Here is an 18,292-nt window from a genome sequence, read left to right as displayed (position 1 = left end):
AAAACACCAAGTAAAAGCAAAACATAAGTGTGCTTACCATGGCTGTGAACCAAAACCATACCAGGCCAGCTGGAACATTTGAAAACCAAGACCGAGAAGAACCGTGTTTTTGTTTCCAATTGAGCGCATCAGTATACTGAGAAACACAGTCTGAAAAAAATAAGGACAGCAGAAGAACTTAGATCTTCATAACCAATGTCATATTTAGGAGATTTAAAAAAAAAATTACTACGCATGTATTCACATGCATGGCGTTTATCTTTGGCTGCAAAGACTTTGGGCTCATTCACATGACCGTGATTTCCCCACACATTATGCATGCGGTGAATGGAGTCATTGAAAGTACATGGATTTCATTGATCCATTCACATTAGTGTTTGAACATAGCATGTAGATACACGCATGAAAAAGATGGCAGCGTGCTCTATTTTACCATGTATCACGCACAAACAGCCCTATTCTTTTTTTATGGGTAGCGCATGTAATGTTGTCTATACACAATATATTGCGTTTGGACATTGTTGCATACGGAACGCCGCTGAGAGAGCAGGGAATTTTTTTAAAAAGTCACATTTCACATGACGGAGTGTGAGAGATACACTGTCAAGTGCAGTGCGCTATCGTTGCCATACGCCGACCCCACAGGCTGCGTGATCTATTCCGTGTGATTGAGGCCTTATCTGTATAAGATACATCCTAGGATGTCAAGTAAACCTGAACCATAAGGCTGTAGGCGGCCATGCTATATAACCCATTCAACAACGCATGTTTGTAAAAAGTAAAAACTTCTAGATGGTTGTGAATAATGGGTTATATCAAATATGTGGGTCATGGGTCAGAATCTAAAAAGATCATACACAACACAGTCAAAACCGTTAAGTACATACCTGAGCCACGATGGACAGAATCCCCACCACTGCTATGAAAGCTGCAATGCTACCCTGATTAAAGCCTATGATCTGCAACAAAAGTTACAAGAAACAATTACTTCCATATTAAATAATAAAAATAATAGTTTAGTCGTTCGCAAGTCATTTTGTATATAAAAAAAAATTTAAAAAAATGGTGCAGTTACCTGAAGGGCCAACTATCATGTGAACGACCCAGAAAAATGTAATATAATGTAAACACAGGATTATCTGCATGTGTAAACTGATTGCATTTTAAACCCTTCGTGACCGCAGATACGCCTTTTGATGGCCTGTATCTGCAGTCTGTGTATGAAGAGATCGCGCCGCAATCTCTCTTCATACATCCGGGGTGCCATATTTGTAATAAAAAAATCTAAATAAAACAAAAATACATATTTGGTATCACTGCATCCATAAGGGGTAATGCCCGGGGACAGATTCCTACCGCGGAAATCCGCAGTATTATTCCGCAGCCATTAGGTTCCATTAAACCGAATACCATATTGCCTTGCAATGCTCATGCTGCGGAATTCTGCAGCGTGAAAGAAATCGCGCCATGTTCTATTTGCCGCGGAAAAACACGCGGCCGAAGCCGTCCGTCACACGATACTTCTGCTGTGAGCACAGCGGAAGTATTGCATGATCACACGTCACCACGTCATGCGTGCTGGATGGGACTCTAGCAGCGGATCCGGAGATGCAAGTATGGGGTCTTTGTGGGGCGCCATGTCGGACTGCCCTGAGAGTCCCAGCGTGAGCGCCGGAGTAGACTCTCGCAGCGGATCCGGAGAGGAGAGTATGGGGTCTTCGTGGGGTGCCGTGTCGGACTCCGCTGCGATATTCTGCCGGCTGAGTCTGACATGGCCGTAGCCATGAGGCCTAAAAGTCTGATCTGTTGGAGTAATGCATTATTTACCAAATGCAAACGTAGTCAGAAAAAAAATAAAAATAAAGAACGCCAGAAATGTCCTTTTTTTTGTCACTCCATCTCCAAGACAAAATGCAATAAAAAGATCAAAAAGTTGTATGCATTTCAAAATGCTACCAACACAAAACTACAGGACGTCCCGTAAAAAAAATGAGCCCTTGCACAACTATGCCAATGTAAGAATAAAAAAAAGCTATTGCGCAATCTCAGCAACTTTCGCTCAGCACCCGACGGGTCCCACTTTCACATATGACGATTATCGCTGGGAATCGCTCGTGCAAAAGTACCCAAAATATGTGTATTTTGTACAAAGAAAAGGCATGGAGGAAAATTATAATTTTTTTAATGCGAGAAAACTGGCACAAGTGTTTTGATAAGTTTGCCTAATCTATTGTGCACAAATAATGACTGAAAACATCCTTACAATAAAGAACAGTGTTCTGCATGTAGAATTTTTCGGGGTGGGGGAGAGGGCTGGTACATTGATGGTGTAAGCTGTGAAAGACCTACCTGCTTAAGGTAAAGGAAAAAACTAGAATATTGCCCAGCTTCTGGCAAATAGGAAAAGAAAACCGTGATACAAATGAGAAGTACTGTGGTGTCTTTCCCGATCTTCTTCAATGACTGAAAGAAAAGGAAAATAAACTTTAGAATAACATACAAGTTTTATGTAGCAGGTCATAAGAAAAGTAGTGTTAAAAGCCTCGTACGGTGTGTGGGTTACAGAAACCGCTTACAGTGCGACACAATCAAAAGGGTTTTTAGCTTCATGTAAGCAAAGCTTAAAAGGAAGTATTCCCATCTTGGTAAATCCTCCCCTATCCACAGTGTAGAGGATAACTTGCCGACTGCTGAGAACCTGACTGCTCAGACTCCCACCAATCCAGATGCATCTCTCCTGGCGCCACAATGATGGCTGCCGAAGATTGCTTATCTCTTGCACTCTGCTATCTACAATGAATGGAGCAGCCACCACTGTCAACAAAAACTTAGGGATGTGCCGGGGTAGATATCTCTGGATCAGTAGTGGTCCTAGGGGTCGTCCCCAACTGATGGGAATACCCCTTTATCCTTCACACTGTGAAAGGTTATTCTTAGAACACAGAGAAAAATGAATATATTCCCTGTAGTCTCAACAAAAACTTCTTGACAGCTGAAGGATTCAAACAGTGTATTAGAGAGTGAAGTCTCTATTGAGCATTCATCAGAAAATGATTCACTTAAATCAAATTTGATGTAAAATATATTTCAAGAATTTTAGAAGATGAGTGAGAAGACTTAGACCATCCATGCTCTTCTGGGAAAAATGCAAATAGGGAAGATGGAACAATACCTCTGCAGCGCCACCTATTGGAAGCCAGCATCCCTGCAAGTCAATGTCAGCCCATTTAGACAGGATGGCCTTATAAGTCTCCTCATTCACCACCTAGTTGTCTCCACACACCTTCTCAGTGCTCTTCTTAAGGAGAAACAATACCCTTCCTGACCCCCATCTATAGGCCTCTTACTAGCCAAGCCAGAAACCTCCTGCACACTGATGAGGGGGGGGGGGGGGGGGGACGGGACTCTGAAACCGCTGTCTGTGTATGGATTCTGGCCTGGTTTACAATTCCCAGTTATTGCTATAAGACCTGTCTAAAAAGTCTGACATTGACTTGTAGGAATGGTGCCTTCCAATAGGTTGCGCTACAAAGGTATTGTTCCATCTTTCCTATTTGCATATTTCCCAGAAGATCACGAATGGCCTTATAAGTCTTCTTCCACATCTTCTAGGTGCTCTCCTTAAGGAAAAACTACACCCTTCCTGACCAACTTAAACCTACAACACTGCCTTCCCTACGCCATTTCTTTTTTTTCCCCCTAACGTTTTCTCCATTACATGGAGAAGAAGCAAAAACCTGTATAAAGGGGCGTTGGAGATTATTTGTTACTTGAAGCAGGCTCTCCGCGCCAATGCTGCATGTGCCAGATTCACCAACAGAGAGACACCGATGAACCTGCTGCTATTTCAGTAAGTAGAGAAGACCTTTCTTTTATTCCTTAATGTGTATCAGATTCTGACAACTGTGTCGGCTCTCTAAAACTTCCATTAATATTTTGTGCGAATATATTTGCAAGTTTTAAAAAAAATGCAAACCATATAATAATATAGAAGCAGCAAGAAAAAGCAAAAGACTCACAGAAAAAGGGTCGGCTTGTTCCCAGGAAATCTGTGCTCCCCAGAAGTTAGGTCTCATCTTGTCCCGCAGCGATTCTGGCACCACCAGTAGAATAAAGCAGATGTCCAACAGTGCCACCACCGTAGCCAGAAGAACTACTAGGTTATCACCATAAAACGTGGAGATGTAAGCACCGATCGCTGGACTTGTAACCAAACTGGCTGCAAAGGTAGCAGAAACCTATGAAAGCAGAAAAACAAAAGAATTGGTGATAAATTATACAATAATCAAATAGTTCGATGTTCAATATAACCGCATATAAAAACTGTAAGACTAGAAAACTCCAATAAAAGACCGCTCAACATACGTCAGTAGCATAAAAAGACAAGTATTGTATCATGGCCCATTCACATCTGCGTTAGGGGGCACTCTGTTTTGTTTTTTTGGGAGAAAGACTGAATTAAAACAGGAATAAATGGATCTCTTTTCTTTTCCATTCATTTTAATGCGTTTGTTTATAAAAAGGGAAAACTTTCAGTTTGCTTCAGTTTGGTTTGCGCCATTTGGTCACAAAAAAAAAACAAAAAAAAAAAAACAGCCCTATTTATTTAGATTAAAAAAAAAAAAATAGATCCAAAATGGAATGAAAGCAAACCGAAAGCTTTCCATTTGTTTTTTTTGTTTTTTATAAATTCACTGAAATCAATGAGGGAAAAAAACGGAAATAAGTCGATGTTTTTAATTCTGTTTCTCTGCCCCAAATACTGAGCACAGACTGAAAGCCCTGACTGAGCCTGACAGGTGTGAATGGGCCCTAATTTGGCTACAAAGCCTCAGATCTGTGTTCCATTCTCAATTATTTTAAAGTTCCCTGCTGGACTTTAAACGTTTGAAATCCTCCCTGTATGAATTACGGTGCAGATTCCTATTAAAAGTACAGGGATTGATTTGATGAGGAATCCTTGTGGATGCTACAAAAAACACTGCGGACAAGCCATAACTGGTCCAAAATTCTGGGCCGATTATTTTAAATCTAGGTTGTCAGAGCTGTAAATCCCCGGCACAGACACCAGGAAGGAGAGCTCAGACGCTACTGCTTATACACTGAACGCAATAATACAGCAAGCTCCCCCTACTGGTCGCAGAGTAGTAGAATAACTACGTTTAGACCCAACGATAATCGTTCAGTGTAAACGCAGCCAACTGAACAAACAAGCAGCGCGAGGTTCTCGTTTGTCATTCAGTTTAAGCCAACATGTGTGCCGGCTCATTCACTCATTGTTCAGTGTATCACATAGGAGCGTAACACTCTGAATGACAGGTGAGCGAGAACTGCATGGTTCTCAATGAGAATAGAGCGGTCTGAATAGGCGGCCCGAGCTGGTCATGACATCACCAGCCCGTTCCACTGGACAAACAAGAACCGTAAAAGGGCCATATGGCTATGCACGGGATTTTGATCTCCTTACCAGAAAAACAGAGATCCAATTACTATAAACACATTAATAGATCAACGCAAAAGGTTGGCGATAAAACATAGCACTAGAAGAGGACCATACATGTTACATTTACAAAACAGACTGAAGAACTGTAATGCTAGAAGACCAGCCCTTTATACTGCATAATGTGTAGCTAAAGAGGAGTTTGAGTGTTTTCCTAGAAAAGTCCCCCTCTTTTGACCCGTCTGCCTATTTCGGTGCTTGAAGTGGGCAACTGCCCTCGAGTTACTAAACACATTATACAGGGGAGACGGGGCTAGAATCAAAGCCTGATACTAAGGCCTCATGTTCACAGGCAGATCAGATTCCGCATGCGAGAGCCCGCAAAATCCTGCGATCCATTCCAGTCTTCAATGGAAGCTGTCAATGCGAGAACCGCACTGAAATGGAGCGTGCTGAAATTGGTTTTCCGGACCAAAAGATATGCAAGACACATCTGCATTCTTCAATTCAGGTACAGACTTCCCTATGGGTGCTTGAATTCCGGATTTTCCGTGCGGGTGCCCTGCAAAACAAATCCGCCTGTAGACATTGGGCCTTAGAGAGTTCTGGAAATCTCCAGCTAGTGCCCAAGGATGATGGCTGCTTTACCAACCTCCACGGCAGTATCGGAGACAAAGCAAGGTTTCCTTCCAAGTGAACTCTTTCAGAAGTTAAAATTAACCTCTTGGTGCCGCAACCAGTTTTGGCAACAACTTTTTTATTCCCACCTTACGTTTTTCCATTAGCGTCGCTACATGATGGCTTGCTCATTTGCAGGTTGAGCTTTATGCAAGGCTACCATTTAATGCATTAAAAACTACATTTTTGTAGAGCAAGAAAAAAAATGCAATTGCTCAGCTTCTGACGGGAGACATAGTGTTTCACTTTTACGCCATTTACTGTGTTCTAGGACATGCTAACTTGATTCTGCAGGTGAGTGTGATTACAGAGATACCCAATTTAGAGTTTTTGCTTTACTACTTTTTTACAGGAAAAAAAAAAAAAAAATTCTCCATATGTTGCCATATTCTTAGACCCATAATTGCAATTTTTCATTAATGGAGCAGTGTGACGGTATGGGAGCTGCAATTTTTAACTGGGACCATGTTTCAGTACACTTGACTTTGTGATCACTACTTGTTCCATTTTTTGGGAGAGGCAGATTGACCAAAACAATTCTAAAATTTTTTTTTTTTCTTATGACATTCACAGTGCTGAAGAAATAACATGACATTAGTTTGTACTACAGATGCAGAGATACTAGTTAGCTTTCTATATTTGAGTTTTACATAATGTATAGAAAAAGTGCTTTTGTATCTTCTGTATGTTTTTGAAAATACCAAGTTTATTTTACTCTTACTAGGAAACTACCATGCAATCACCTGATCGCTTGTATAACACACTGCAATACTTCTGGTTAATGAGGTGCGAGGGAGCACTCGAAATAAGGCCGCCTGCAGACGGGCGGGTCGGATCCGGCGGTAAGGATTCTCTGCGAGCCCCGCACAGAAATAGAGCATGCCGCGATTTGTTTGCCGTGCGAGATTTCGCGCGGCCAAATCGCGGCCGTCTGCATAGGATTGCATTTGTTAACACAATCCTATGCAGGCTTCCAGCGGCGGACATTCCATGGAATTTCCGCTTGTGTGCAGGCACCCTAAGGCCTCCTTCCCACGAGCGTGACGGGGTCCGCCGCGTAATATTACGCAGTGAAGCCCGTCACGGCGCCCCCCAGAGCCCCTATACTTACCTGCGGGAGATAGCGTGAAATCGCTTCCCCGCCCACCACCGCCGCGTCACCGCCCGTCACCGCCCACCACCGCCGCGTCACCGGCCGTGTCACGTGCACGGCCGGCCGCGTCACGTGACACGGCCGGCCGCGTCATTTGGCGTCATATGACGCGCGGCGGTGGGCGGGAAAGCGTTTTTTCACGCTATCTCCCGCTGGTTACAGCGGGAGATAGCGTGAACGGACGGCTTCCATTGACTGCAATGGAAGCCGTCAGTGCGTACAGCCCGTCCTCACCCGCAGAAAATAGAGCATGCTGCGGGTGAGGACGGGAGAAATCGCGGTGCGTAATTCCGCGCTGGAATTACGCATCGTGAGCATTGTGCTATTAGGTTCAATAGAACCTAATAGCTGCGGGCAACGCAGCGGATTTTCGCCGCGAATTACGCGGCGGAAATCCGTTCGTGGGAAGGAGGCCTAAGTGTTTCCCAACTCCAGTCCTCATGCGTGCCCCCCCCCCCCCCAATCATCTCCATCATAAAAGATGCAGTGAAACTAATGTGCATGCCTTCTCCACTATATTCTGTACATATAATAACCACGTGCTTCAGCCAAGTCACGCTCTAGTTTATTAGAACACGCATTCTCAGAATATAAACTCCAACCACTCACCAATCCATAAGCTGTACTTCTTTCATGTTCCTGTGTGATGTCCGCAACGTAGGCAAAAATCACAGAAAATGTAACAGAAAATGCTCCCGACACAGAAATCATAGCAAAATACCACCTAGAAGGGACAAAATTAGCAGATATTACATTTATCAAACATACTTGTACAAATTCACACACTGAGGTCATCACATAGCATCTCCTTATGTTCCACCGCTGCTGACTGTCACTACATACAGACATACAGTATATGGTGGTACAGTTACACAAGTAATATGGTGGAAAGGGTCATCAAGTTCAATCACGGGACGGGAGAGAGCATGAATAAAGAGAAGGGCTGTAGTCACAGTCTAGAACCCGTTGCCCCTCACCCCACCCCACAAACCAATTAACCCCCATTTAAAACAAAAACGAAAACGCTGCAGCATGATAAAGGTGGTAATCATACTGGACTTCCATTTAGAAACAAGAATTCTATAAATTTCCACACACATCTATTTCCAGCTCCTAGGAGTCACAGTTCCTACTAAGGCCGCCTGCAGACAGCCGAGTCGGATCCCGCTTCGAGAATTCTCGCAGCGGGATCCGACCAGCGCCCCTGCAGGGACTAGTGTGGGTCTCACCTTCTCCCCTGGCTCCGGCTCTCTGATATGCCGGCTGCTGGCCAGCTGGTGCATACGCAGAGTGGAGTCGGCGGCCCGGGAGTGACATTTCTGTGCGGGCCTCTGCGAGACCCACACAGAAATAGAGCATGCCGCGATTTGCTTTCAGTGTGTAATTTCACGCGGACAGATCGCGGCTGTCTGCTAGGATTCAGGTTTTTTTTATGCAAGCCTATGGCAGCTTCCACGGGAGGAAATTCTGCGGGAAATCCCACCGCATAATTTCTGCCCATGTGCAGGGGGCCTAAGCAGCTTTGTTTGCTCTGGAGACTGAATCTTGGTCCCCCTGAAGGATGAAGCGCCCCAAAGGAGTGTTACATGGAACAGCTTTCCACCCCAGTTTTAGTAAGGCCCATTTACACACTTCTACAGGTTCAGCAGGTCCCTCCTGCGTGCCAAGTGCCACAACCTTTTCTTATCCAGCCTACAATCGATTAAAGGCTTGTTTCTTGCATGACGAGTTGTAATTCTTTGCTAATCACAAAATTTTGGAGATACATATAATGTATTTTAGGACAGTTTTTTTTCACTCCTGCACCCAATAAAGCAGTCCCAAGCCCCAGTTACAAATATTACTTTATAACTTGCGCATCTTATTTTGGATGCTTTTAGACGGAACGATTATCGTTCAAACAAAAAAAGCGAATAATTGTTCTGTCTAAACGCGAGCTAACGACAAATGAGTATAGTTTTTTTTTCCACTCGCCGGTTTTCTATGCAGGTATAAAAACAAACCATCATTGGCTCGTTCACTTATGGTTCCATCTCTCACATCTGCCTGCACAGCAAACATGAAAGACTGAACAATACTGATCGACGCTCCTTTAAAGGAGCCAACGATATGTCTGCCTGTCTAAACAAGCTGCACAACAGCGGACAAGCTAACAAGTACGTCACTCGCACCTTTAAAAGAGAATTGGCTCACCTAAGAGGACCCATCAGGCCCGTCAGCGGCATGATATCCTGTTATCTACATACCACATTTCCTGCTCACTTACCATGGGCTTATCCTCATTAATGGGATAGGGGCACAGGTAAAGAAAACAGTTATAAGCAAGAAAGACTTTCTCCCGTAGACATCCGATAAAGCACCAATGAGTGGAGCACACATAAATGACAGGAAGCCCTGAAAAATAAAAGAGCGATATAGTATACATAAATATTCAGTTACACACTTAGAACACCACATCATGTTAATAAGGACCACAGAGCTGAGACATGACTGACAAGGGGTGATGTTCTAAAGACCACCTCTTTTCCATACGACGTAGGGGCTGGTCGCAGCAGGTCTAATAATACATCTTAAGATTTTGTCAAAATCCTTGAAAAGGAGGTTCAGACAGAACCACATCCTTGGCGTTCCTGCTCACTTGGGGTATTTGACCCAAGCAGAATAGTTTAGTCAACAACACTATTCTGTCCAGCACAACTGCCAGAAACAAGGAAAAGCCTGCTGAGATAGCTTACTGGTAGTTCCTACGGTTCCATCTGAGTCCAGGACAGAACTCTGGAATGTAGTGTCAAGCTCAACAGTCGGAACTACCCTCTAGTGGGTGAGACCGAGATCTTCTAACGGAGCGTCCCCGAGCCTGGTGGACCCGGCTGTCTATGTATTAGACAAACATAACACAATCAACAAAGGCTTTCCGAAACCTTTTTAACCCTCCAACGGTCACGTTAAAATAAAAAAAAACCCTCCTGAAAATGTCATTTTACCGAAGAATTGGAATTTGTGTCTCATAAATATGTTTGGCGCAAAACTTTGTTACCTTAAGAGCATTTTAACCCCTTAGTAACATAACTAATTTTAACCTTCATAACCAATAAATCGGATTCTTTTTGTGTTTCAGTGGTCGGAGTTTTTGTTATTTTGTCATCCATCACTGCGTCCGTATGACACCTCGTATTTTGTGGGATGAGTTCTAGTTTTTATAGAAACCAATTTTGGGTACATATTAAAAAAAAAAAAACGTTAACTTTTTTCTTGCTGGGCCAATGGCAGAGAAGAAAAAAAAAAAAAGGTATTTTAGCACTTTTTTGGGGATTTCTTTATGGCATTCATTGTGTGGTATAAATATGTTACCTTTATTCTATAGGACTTTTTTTAGTGTTCAGTCGACAGAGCTGTACAAGGACTTGTAAACTGTGGGACAAATTGTAGCTAGTGGTACAATCCTGAGGTTTAAACCAAACTACAAAGATATACAGGAGAATCACAGATCTTGCTGCAGGCTGCTCACCCTTCTCCTTGGTATACACTAACTGAAGTGGGGTTGGGAATACTGAATATATCGCTGTCACATTTCAAACAGTTGCAGCTCCAGTTCTGCAAGTGCTAACATGAAGAATCTTAGCTTTAAAATTACACCAAAAGCTTGTCGACAGCTCTGATAGAACTACAGTAACCAGCTGTTCGTCCAAAACTAATGCCCTTCTCCTGCAAAACGAACAAAGCTCGCCCTAAACCAGTGATGGCGAAACTTTTAGAGACGGAGTGCCCAAACTACAACCCAAGACCCACTTATTTATCACAAAGTGCCAACACATCAGGGGGCGGGGCTTATCACAACATATGATTTTACCCCCGTCGTTCTAAAAGGGACAGGGCCGCTTCAAGATAGACGACGTGCAGATTTTGACTGCTTTTTGGATGCAGAAATGCTGCTGAATGTCCTCAGCGGAAATTTCTGTGGAAAATTCTGCAGCATTTATGCATCCAAAAAGCTGTCAAAATCTGCACCCTGTCTAATTTGAAACAGCCCTGACCATTTCTGCCACATGTAAACATACCCCAGCGATAATAGTGACACCCCACAGCGGGCCCCCCAGTGCAATAGTGACAGCCCACAGCGGCCCCCCAGTGCAATAGTGACACCCCACAGCGGCCCCCCCAGTGCAATAGTGACACCCCACAGCGGCCCCCCCAGTGCAATAGTGACACCCCACAGCGGCCCCCCCAGTGCAATAGTGACACCCCACAGCGGCCCCCCCAGTGCAATAGTGACACCCCACAGCGGCCCCCCCAGTGCAATAGTGACACCCCACAGCGGCCCCCCAGTGCAATAGTGACACCCCACAGCGGCCCCCCAGTGCAATAGTGACACCCCACAGCAGCCCCCAGTGCAATAGTGACACCCCACAGCAGCCCCCAGTGCAGTTGTGACACTCCACAGCAGCCCTCCGGAGACCCACATACTTGCCCACTCCTCCTCCTGGAAGCTCAGGATTCCGGCTGAACACTGACATCACAGTGTGTGCCGGGATCGGCGCAGCTAGCAGTGCTGTGAGTGAATACCGGCAGGGGAGCCGTGGCCCCTGCCAGTATTCACTAATGGTGAGTGGCCGAAGGCGGTGTGTGCCAGCAGGGAGGGCTCTGCATGCCGCCTGTGGCACGCGTGCCATAGGTTCGCCACCACTGTCCTAAACTGTTGGGGGTTAACAACACATTGTGCATAAAATATCCAAGGCAAGCCAAATAAAACTGACCAGAACAAACCTACACACCGGAGCAATGTAAGTTGTATGGGGATTACTTACTGAACTAGCCCTACAGCGGTGTGCATGCTAGTAATCTGGAAATTATAGTAATAAATAGTGAACTTGCTGCAGATTACAAGTGACAGGGTTGGTGAAATCCCAGTATGCCCGGAATTTTGCTTCTGGCTCCTAATTTTTTAGGCTGATTTCTGTTGATGTCCATCAAAGTTCTCGCTTATACTTGATTCCAGAATAGCTCATCTGGCTCATGAAGTGAATAGTATTCTGTTGAGTTCAGTGTATATCTCCTCGGCGTGTTTTTGTTGATTACGTTGTTTGAACACTTGCTTCGCATTAAAGTTTTAATTAAACACTACTTAAAGGGGTTGTCCCGCGAAACAAAGTGGGGTTATACACTTCTGTATGGCCATATTAATGCACTTTGTAATGTACATTGTGCATTAATTATGAGCCATACAGAAGTTATTCACTTACCTGTTCCGTTGCTGGCGTCCCCGTCTCCATGGTGCCGTCTAATCTTCAGCGTCTAATCGCCCGATTAGACGCGCTTGCGCAGTCCCGTCTTCTCCCTTCTGAATGGGGCCGCTCGTGCCGGAGAGCGGCTCCTCGTAGCTCCGCCCTGTCACGTGTGCCGATTCCAGCCAATCAGGAGGCTGGAATCGGCAATGGACCGCACAGAAGACCTGCGGTCCACCGAGGGTGAAGATCCCGGCGGCCATCTTCACAAGGTAAGTCAGAAGTCGCCGGAGCGCGGGGATTCGGGTAAGTACTGGACGGTTTGTTTTTTTTATGCCTGCATCGGGTTTGTCTCGCGCCGAACGGGGGGGCTATTGAAAAAAAAAAAAACCCCGTTTCGGCGCAGGACAACCCCTTTAAATTTTTGTATAAACCAAGCTACACACAGATATAACCAGATATAGGAGACTGGAAAAAAAAAAGAACATTTAGATAAAATAATGTGAAAGTGTGAAAGAAAAAGGATTGCATCAGAACAGTGCTGCAGTCATTTCAGTTTACAGGGAACACCAGCAACACTCAATTTGGTTTCAATTCTCCAATATGAGATATTTCATGGATAAGAGCCAAAGAAACTAGACCAGATGTCGTTTCGAGAGGAAGTCTGTATATTTAAATAAAGGCACAGGATGCCGACGATCAAAACTAACAGTGTGCACTTAAAGGGAACCAATCACCAGACTCGTACTGCCCAACGACAGGCAGCATGAACTCAGGACAGGCATGTACAGTGAGCCCACGTAGCTCTTATTCTGAAACACTGTGGAATTTCAGAACTTTGAAGATGTTGCCCAAGCAGAGCTCAAAGTCATGGGACGATACAGTGTCAGCCTCTCTCCATCTAGAGTGGCAGCTCCTTCCCGGTCTGTATAGGAAGAGAGCCATCATTCTCGGTGCTCTGGGCAGGAAGAGGCCAGTGCTGCCCACCCCATGACTTGGAGATCCATTTGAACAGGATTTTCAAAGTATACTTATTCTGAAACATCAGGGTTTGAGAATACAGCATAAATGGCCACACTGTGCATACCGGTCCTGGATTCATTCTGCCCGTGGTTAAGGCAGCATCAACATTTCAACAGGTTCTCTTTAAGAAGTATGACCACAAATCCTAAAGGCCATTACTAGGAGATGAGCAAAATATCACGTTTATTCAAGTTCTATGGGATCATAAAAGGCATGCACCAGTGGCTAATTGCAAAATAGTCTTTCTACCTGTGTACCGTATTGTTCGCTCTATAAGACGCACCAGACGATAATACGCACCCATGTTTTAGAGGTGGGAAATAGGGAAAAAATATCTTGAACTCACCCAGGGGACAGTACCGGGCAACGAAGCAGAAGCAGCAGACCTCTGAAACACCCGGCCGGGAAGAATCCGACTGGTGGAGGCAGGGGAGAAGCAGGAGTTCCTGTGGCACTCATAATCAATCAGCAGCACGTAAGGGGCCGCAATGCAGAGGTGAGAACTAGTAAATGAGCGAGAATTTTTTTTTTTGCGTGACTGCAATTTAGTTCATGCGTTAAACTCTTGATCGCAACGGCAACCTTGGATTTTAGTACGTTGGCTCTATAAGACGCACTGACTTTTCACCTCCACTTTGGGGGGGGGGGTGCGGTGGGAGTGAAGAAAAGTGTGTCTTATAGAACGAAAAATACACTACATGGAATTGTTTTAACCTGCACTAGTCTGACAGATTACGGATGTCACTCTGCACCCTGGATGCTGCCGAAGTCTTTTTTTCATTGCTGCATGTGATTTTGGTGATAAGGATCCATTCACCTGTTTCTTTGGCTACTGCATAATCTATGCCCAGCCCTTGGAGGGATATACAATTTGTGCTGCTGGCAACCTGCTTTCTCTGTTGCTCCTGTAATGGTGTTCCTATAGTTTGGATACAAGCAGCTGTTGACACTGGGCAGCAACAGAAGAGTGCAGACTTTACCACTCTTCTGTTACCAACTCCATTGAAGTAGGGTCATCCTTCGTGCATAAAAGATGGGAAGTAGGGACCATTCTTTGATGTTCATTTACCCTCTGAGCATATGAACAGGAGCTACAGTATACATTTAGCTCAACCTCCTTAAGGGCGGGCTCACACAAGCAGGTTGGATTCTGCGTGCGGATATCCGAAGCAGATGACCAGCGAATGATCACGGAAACGAATTGTGTATTGTCACATATACATGCAGTTTTCCACGGGTATAGACAGCGTGGAAGATCGATCACAAGCAGGGAATGACATCAGAAAATAGCCCAACATCGCTCAGATGACATTCTCTTGTGCGATCATGGTTCTTTCTTTTTCTAGCTTTGAAGACTGTGTTTTTCTATTTAGGTCGCCTGTCCACAGGCAATTGTTCATTGCGTTACCTGCGGCGATAATCCGACCGTGGGTAACGCAGTGAACGCTTTCCATAGTGTTGCTATGGAAAGCGCAGCCTACATGCTCGTGGGATTTAAATCGCAGCATACCGCGATTCTCCGCAGTGAGCCTGTCAGACAGGCTCACCACAGAGAACTGACAGCGGCCCCCCCTCCACCGGAATATCGCTGGAGATATTCCACAACGGCCGTGGACAGGGGGCCTCACTGTCCAAAAAATTCCACAAAAATAAGTAAAAGCAAAGAGTCTACAAATATCTTACCTTTCTGTATCTACAGCTCCTAAGCAGACCTGTGTGTCTCCATAGTTACAGACTACAAACAAAAAGCGTAGTCTGATCATATAATCTTACTCCTGTTTGCTCCCTACTTCTTGCTAACCTACCAAATGTAAGATAAGGGTAAAAGTATGACTGCAGGATCAGACTACACAGCATCTGTTATAGGCTTATCACGGAGACATAGGGGAACGCTTAGAAACGGTCTAGCTTCATCTTAAAGCAGCGTGCCTCAAATACAGACAGTATACAGCCAATCAAGTAGGCTGCATCATGTGAAGAACTCCTGGCCAACTTCCTGTCGCTGGCAACCAACATAGATTGAAAAGGTGGTAAGCAAGATTAATACACTGTGTTGTAGACGGATTCATAGAGAAAAGCGTCTAAAATTCAAACAGCACAATTACCCAACCTTTACCTAACTGCGTAATACCCGGTAGATTTGAGCATCTATTATCACATGAAGCAGCTTTCCCCAGGTGCTTGGCATTTGGCGAACAAGTTCAACACGTCTAAGCCGAGATGAAAGGGTTGTACGAGATTAGAAACGAGCTCCATTCAAATGAACTATGATCCAGCACTGACCCTGAGCAATAGACACTTTTTCGGCAATGCCACCCTTTAGGCATATGCCTCAGCTAGTCTGCTGGCATGGCTGCCTTGAATTCTTTCCGAGGTCCTAGGGAGTCCAAAAGCCGCTCTAACAACAGAAATGTTATCAGTTTCCTACAATAATGTTTGAATAAAATTTGGCAAGTAAATATGGATAAATCACCTGCACCCAGATGCAAATTTCCTGTGCTTCGGGGCTTTATTCTGCTTCATCTAACTTTTTATTATGCCAGCTATAACTTTTTCTTAACATGCACACATTTACTATACTCCTTGGGGTAGGTTTACAGGGGTTTTTTTTGTTTTGTTTTTTTTTTAACGCTCTCGTTTTCTTTGCATAATTATCATAATCGCGGCAAAAAAAAGTAACTTTCTTGCAATTTTGGTTAAAGTTGCAGCAAAAATACTGGACAAAAATGGCAAAAAAAAAGAGATTTGCTAAGCTAAAAGCAACAAAATTCCTTAATAAATTTTTAAAAATTAAAAAAAAAAAAAAAAAAAAAAAAGAATAGGAAGGGGAAAAAAAACCAAAAAAAACACAAGCCCAATTTGCTATATATTTTTACGCCTATTTTACCACTTCTGAAGGAGTCTTAAAGGGGTTGTCTCGCGAAAGCAAGTGGGGTTAAGTACTTCTGTATGGCCATATTAATGCACTTTGTAATATACATCGTGCATTAAATATGAGCCATACAGAAGTTATTCACTTACCTGCTCCGTTGCTAGCGTCCCCGTCTCCATGGCTCCGTCTAATTTCGGTGTCTTCTTGCTTTTTTAGACGCGCTTGCGCAGATGGGTCTTCTCCCTTGGGCTCCGCTCGGCAGCAGTGGTGTTTTGGCTCCGCCTCTTGTACACGTCATCGCGTAGCTCCGCCCCGTCACGTGCCGATTCCAGCCTCCTGCATTAATTATTAATGCAGGAGGCTGGAATCGGCACGTGACGGGGCGGAGCTACGCGATGATGCGTACAAGAGGCGGAGCCAAAACACCACTGCTGCCGAGCGGAGCCCAAGGGAGAAGACCCATCTGCGCAAGCGCGTCTAAAAAAGCAAGACGACACCGAAATTAGACGGAGCCATGGAGACGGGGACGCTAGCAACGGAGCAGGTAAGTGAATAACTTCTGTATGGCTCATATTTAATGCACGATGTATATTACAAAGTGCATTAATATGGCCATACAGAAGTACTTAACCCCACTTGCTTTCGCGAGACAACCCCTTTAAGAAAAGGGACTTGGCTAAGAGATGTAAAATGGACCAAATTTAATAACGTCATAAAGCATTTTTGTCAATGTAAGAAGGGAAGAAAAAATTATAACATTACTAAGGAGTTTGGAGCAATTTTCACCAACGGCATCCTACAGCACTACTGAAAAACCAGAGATTGTGCAAGGCTGCAGTCACCCACTTACTGGAGACACCAGACCATTCATGATTGGAGCCTCCCTGCATGAAATTTAGACCCGTGACCCCCGAAGTAAAGCATAAACTCAAGTGAGCAGGTTTTCCATGGATCAGCTTCCGTGAGAGTCCGCATTAGAACGGGAAAATCGAGTGATCTGAGAAACTTCCTTGGACGGCTGGTCATTGGAGCTAGACTAGCCGGGGCTAGTATTTTAAAGACTGCCAACTAGGTGAGTTTTCTTGTGCAACGGTGTTGTGTATACAGAGAATAGTGCCATCTAGGAAAACAGGAGATCGTATGGATGTAAACCACTTGTTGATGAAAGGGGTCCAGAGGAGGATGTAAACTATCGTTTTGATAAACAGGCGGTGGTGCAAAGTCAAGCAAATTGTAGCATTGTTCATGCAATTTGTTTCAGTTGTCAGAAATGCCTTCATGCCCCAGTTAGGGCGCTCTCACACGAGCGTTTTATACAGCGCACTACATACAAGCTGTGTGCCGCCAATCCCTATACACTATCTTGGCATAATGTGCACCAAGATAGTGCATGCCGCGTTCTTTTTTGTGTGCGCTGTGTACGAGAGGTACAGTTAAAAGTAATATAAAGTTTTTTACCGCATTTGTGGCATACATAGTAACAGCCGCTCGAGCGCGCCCTTATGGTACTTATTTTCTTATTTCTTGTTTAATTGGGAAACCCTTCACTCTAACAGACACCATCATCAATTACATATAGCTATAGTTTGTTATACGCAGGCTATAAATAAGCACTCGTTCTTCAGAGGCTTAAGGCAAAAAAAAGTGACACCCATACCAAAAACACTTTTTTTTAGCTAAATCTGCCATGCCAACTAGAACACAGTTAGCAGTAATCAGACTAGAATTTCAGAAGTCATTTCCAATACAGAAGTTAAAGGGTATACACAAGTGATCACGTTTCTGGAGGCCAGCTGGCACGCACAATAGCGCCTACTGTCAAGCTGTCACTATACGAGAAGAAAAATACCCAAACAACTTCATACAGTAGGAATAAATGCTAATATAGGCGTACAGCCTTAAGG

The 18,292-nt window shown here is 44.3% G+C and overlaps 1 protein-coding gene across 1 annotated transcript in view; it reads right to left on the bottom strand.

The window, feature by feature from the left end:
• MFSD14B (major facilitator superfamily domain containing 14B) overlaps positions 1-18,292 on the bottom strand; it is a 54,768-nt gene that overhangs the window by 4,321 nt on the left and 32,155 nt on the right. Inside the window, exons 4-9 of the mRNA XM_066604064.1 lie at positions 9,538-9,665; positions 7,881-7,995; positions 4,020-4,238; positions 2,350-2,463; positions 888-959; positions 38-150 (exon numbers count right to left, since the gene is read on the bottom strand). Coding sequence (XP_066460161.1) covers positions 38-150; positions 888-959; positions 2,350-2,463; positions 4,020-4,238; positions 7,881-7,995; positions 9,538-9,665 — 761 coding nt within the window. The remainder of the gene's footprint in view (positions 1-37; positions 151-887; positions 960-2,349; positions 2,464-4,019; positions 4,239-7,880; positions 7,996-9,537; positions 9,666-18,292) is intronic.

This window comes from Eleutherodactylus coqui, chromosome 5 (genome assembly GCF_035609145.1).
Source record: "Eleutherodactylus coqui strain aEleCoq1 chromosome 5, aEleCoq1.hap1, whole genome shotgun sequence".
In the NCBI taxonomy this organism is placed as follows: domain Eukaryota; kingdom Metazoa; phylum Chordata; class Amphibia; order Anura; family Eleutherodactylidae; genus Eleutherodactylus; species Eleutherodactylus coqui.
This window is presented reverse-complemented; position numbering and strand designations above follow the sequence as displayed.